Source organism: Rutidosis leptorrhynchoides, chromosome 10, assembly GCF_046630445.1.
Source record: "Rutidosis leptorrhynchoides isolate AG116_Rl617_1_P2 chromosome 10, CSIRO_AGI_Rlap_v1, whole genome shotgun sequence".
In the NCBI taxonomy this organism is placed as follows: domain Eukaryota; kingdom Viridiplantae; phylum Streptophyta; class Magnoliopsida; order Asterales; family Asteraceae; genus Rutidosis; species Rutidosis leptorrhynchoides.
Genome location: NC_092342.1, coordinates 113,665,852 through 113,670,316, shown reverse-complemented (window position 1 = coordinate 113,670,316; position 4,465 = coordinate 113,665,852). Strand labels below are relative to the sequence as shown.

The 4,465-nt window shown below is 33.0% G+C and overlaps 1 protein-coding gene across 1 annotated transcript; it reads right to left on the bottom strand.

Annotated features, from left to right (window-relative positions):
• Window positions 1-1,149: 1,149 nt before the first annotated feature.
• LOC139870546 (uncharacterized) lies at window positions 1,150-3,247 on the bottom strand. Its single transcript, XM_071858331.1, has 6 exons — window positions 3,136-3,247; window positions 2,954-3,048; window positions 2,027-2,122; window positions 1,578-1,892; window positions 1,250-1,492; window positions 1,150-1,167 (listed from the first exon to the last, which is right to left on the bottom strand). The coding sequence occupies exons 1-6, from the start codon at window positions 3,245-3,247 to the stop codon at window positions 1,150-1,152; spliced, it is 879 nt and encodes a 292-aa protein (XP_071714432.1).
• Window positions 3,248-4,465: the final 1,218 nt, after the last annotated feature.

Here is a 4,465-nt window from a genome sequence, read left to right as displayed (position 1 = left end):
CTGGATAATCTAGGTGGTGTCCTTTTAACTTTGTCGATAAAATAAATGTTATGGTTTGTTTTTTTTAAAAACGAATGCAGTCTTTGAAAAACGTCTCATATAGAGGTCAAAACCTCACAACAAAATCAATTAATATGGAACGTTTATAATCAATATGAACGGGACATTTCATTTTTAGGCTCCAGCATGGATAAGGGCAAAGGTATTCGGTTGGATTAGTGAATCTCAGAGGATTAGCTTTTTGGAAGTTCAGACAAGATTGGGTAGTTTTACCCCAAACACCATGCTCTAGTGTCGTTTGGAAATAAAACTTGTATGGTCGAAACTTGTATTTTTGAACGAAACTCGTATAACGGCCGATGTGGGCCCGATGTTGTAAAACTTGGTTTTATTGTAGAAACTCCTTAGTTTTAACTATGTTAACATGTTGCGAAAAGCGTTTCGTTCAATAGTGTCGGGAAGCGGGTTTTTCGCTCATGTAATTTGGACACCTTGATCAGAATCTGGCAGTTCATTTGGATGCCGTCCAGATTTTTTGGACGCCGTCCAAGTCTTCTTTGCTGGACGCCGTCCAGATAGCTGGACGCCGTCCAGATGTGTTGAAACATAAATTTTTTTTTGGGGTCGTATTTTGGTATAACGAGGTTTGGGTCGTTACATTTTTGTAATTATCATGTCATAATCGTGATATTAAGAAGGAATGATTTACTAATTCGTACACCTAAAAAGGGTCCAATAAAATGTAATATGTAATGGCCGTGTAATGGCAATGATGTTGGTAGTTCACGATTAAATTTTTTTTAATAGATCCAAAAAAGGGTCCTAAAATTATATTCTATCATTTGCTTATCATCACAATGATCCCAATGGGATATGTATGTATATTTATATTTATTATATTTAATATATTTATATATATTTATATATAGATTTATTATATTTATGCTTTCTTTAACCAACATGGACATGCAATTAATAATTTCCATTAATAAAATTCAAACCAGATAACATAATATTATTGCAAACTTAACAAAGGATAAATAAGTAACACACTAAAAAAAAAAAAAAAATCCGACAGAAAAGTAACTGAACATTAAAAAAAAAAAGCAGCAACGTCATCAAGCATTAGTCCCCGCCAATCATGCTAGCTTAATCCAGTGGCACAACCTACAAACAAATAATTAATGTATAAGCATAAGCATTCAAAGTTATTAAACCGAATAACATCAACAATTTAACATTGGCATACCGAGAGTAAAGAAGTTGGCCATGCAATAGTCACACCGGTGGCCTCTATCATTGTGGTAACAAATTCAAATGGTCTTATCACTGCTTGATCACTTTTTATTGCGACTTGAACATGTACTTCACCCCTGCCTGGACCAATCTTTATTCCTCCAACCACTGTTAGTGGGTCTAAACTACGAAGCCTGCCTTTTGCGACAATCAGGGTTGGATAATTAATGCTCTTTAGGTGGACTTCTTTGCCAACCTATTTTTAATTTTCCAACTATTAATTATTCAACTATAAATATTTTAACGTGGAGAATAATAATAGTAACTAAATAGAAATATACCTGCAGTGGCGTATTGGTAATTATGCCATTATTTGTTGATGCATGGGGATTAACAACGGAATTATCTGTCATAATGTTCTTTTGTTTTTCACGTTCTTTATACTCCTGGAGTTCTGCTTTCAACTTGACATTCTCTTGGCATAAAGCGGCACGACTCCTGACTTCACCCCAAACATCTGATACACGAACACCTAGACCATACATTTCTGCTTGTACATGTTTAGCTGTACCCCTGACTTGTGCATAGATATCATCTAGTCCAGGCTCATCGAGTGAACCTTCTGGTAATTCCTTGGAAAGTTCTTTCATTTGTTCCTGTAAATAGAAAAATGAACATTAAAATCCCCACGGTAAACCACGCGTAGAGAGGCCATAAAATAATGATTACATTTAAGCAAAAATAGTTATCATTCTGCCAGCACATTCAGTTTTGTAATTATGTAACTTACAAGTTGTTTTACGGCTTCAGAATTGTTTGTGATGTCAGCTTTCGAGAAAGACCGCTTAAAAATGTCCACTCTACTCGGCTCTCTTCCCAATTGTATCTGTTGTAATAAAAAGAAAATGAGTAACAACAATACAAAAAGTACTATAATAACATTTGCATTTGTAATAAACTTAATTTTAGTTCCTCACGAATTTGTGCATAACTCTTTTTTCCGATCAATGGGTGCAATGACCTTTTTTGCCGATTACGTTTATTTTTCTCACTCATGCCCTAATTTAGGAAAATGAAATATTATATTGAGATAAACAATAATATAATGTTGTTTTAATATGAAGACAAGATCATACATTTGATGCATCACCATTCCAAAAGTCAACAAGTCTTTTCCAGTGTTTTTTTTTGGACTACCTCAGGCCTGACTCTTAATTATTCGTGGCGTGATTTACTTGGATCATAGTGAAGCTTCTTAAGTCTATTCCTCCAGCTCTTGACCTTTTTTACAATAGATTGAAGGATCCACTTATCAGCATCTCCACGAATGTCAAATTTTGGTATACAAATTAAATATAAACTGCCAGTTTAGTAAAACATAAAAGATAATCAATGACATCCACTTTTTATGTATAGACCTTTATGATAGCAAGAAAATCCTTCTTTGTTAATTTATGAACTTTATGCCAATGTTTGTAAAGTGGACATTGCCTCCCACTCCTAGCTAACACACCCATGAACTGGGTAAGCTCACTACTTTTTTTATTAACAGGTTGTCCAAATTCATTTACTACTATAATTATTCACTCCAATTCTGTTCGTTCCCATATCTTTTTCATTTGTGTTGGTCCTCTTGGCATGTAGTGTTTAGTTGTTGCTGAAAGACAGAACGTGAATAAATTTTTATTTGGTGTATTCAAATTCATTAACTATGCACAGATAAAACCAAATTCACTAGAATACTTGATCCACTATCCACATTATTTTGAATTTCTTGTTCTATTGGGACAAGTTCCTCTTCTTGATCTTCTTCTGCTTATTATCACAAAAGTCATTATCAAAGTTTGAATATAGGATTGACAAAACAAAAGAATGATGTTGTAAATATCGAAATTTTACCTTGGTCATGCTCAGGTTGAGTAAATTCACGGTCTGCGTTCAGCTCCCAATCAATCTCTGTTTCATAATCCAATTCTTTTTGAGAATTAACTTCATGGTCATCTGGGTACATGATGTTATGCGAGGTGTATACGAAATAATTATATTTTTATTGCGAAATACTATTAAGTACGATACAATTTTACACAAGTTATTTGTTTATTTATAGAGTGGATATACCTAAACCTTGCTACAACACTATAGGCAGTGTACCTAATCGTACAGTAGTGTAGTTTTTAGTAAGTCCGGTTCGTCCACAGGGAACTAGCCAAGTTTAACGCTATATTTTTAAACTATAATTGTATAAATATATATATAATTAGTATTATTATTATTATAAAAGAGGGTTTTTACCGTTTAATGGCCGGTTTGTCGATTTTATGTCTTAAGTCGCAGTTAAAACCTAATGTAAAATATTAAAAATAAATATAACTTAATTTAAAGCGTAAAATAAATAACGATTTTAAAAGTGCGATAATTAAAATGACAGTAAATAAAAGTTGCGATAATTAAAAAGTACGATAATTAAAAGTGCGATAAATAAAATGACAGTAAATAAAAGTGCGACGAGATGTAAAATAAAGGAATTATGCTTATTTAAACTTCCGTAATCATGATGTTTGGCGTGTTGATTTTAATTTATTACCATGGGTTAATTGTCCTTTGTCCTGGATTATTCGATATGTCCATCTGGTTTTTTGTCCATAACAGTCCATCAGTCATAAATATAAAGTGCGAGTGTCCTCGTCAAATTATCCTTATACCCGAAGTCAAATATTCCAACTAATTGGGGACTTAAACTGTAATAAGGTTTTAATACTTTATTATCAATTACGCCAAGTGTCCTTGCATGTAATCCACCCATGTTTTAATGAGTCCATTGACTATTAATCCATTCCCGTGTCCGGTCAAATGAACGATTATTAGTACTTATAAATATCCCGCCCATCGTGTCCAATCGAGTGTATGTGGTTATTTATAATTACATCCAATTGTAAATCTTTATATTAAATTAACGAACTATCATTCAGTTAAACAAATATAAAGCCCATTAATAGCCCATAGTCCAATTTCCACAAGTGTCGGTCTTTTGTCCAAACCCCAATTATGGTACAAAGCCCAATTACCCCATCTTTAATATTTAGCCCAACATCATGATTACTTCGATTTAAATAAGCATAATAATAACTTAGCTACGAGACATTAATTTAAAAAAGTTGAACATAACTTACAATGATTAATAATAGCATAGCGTTACACGGATAGAGTTTCGACTTACAAACTTAAAACA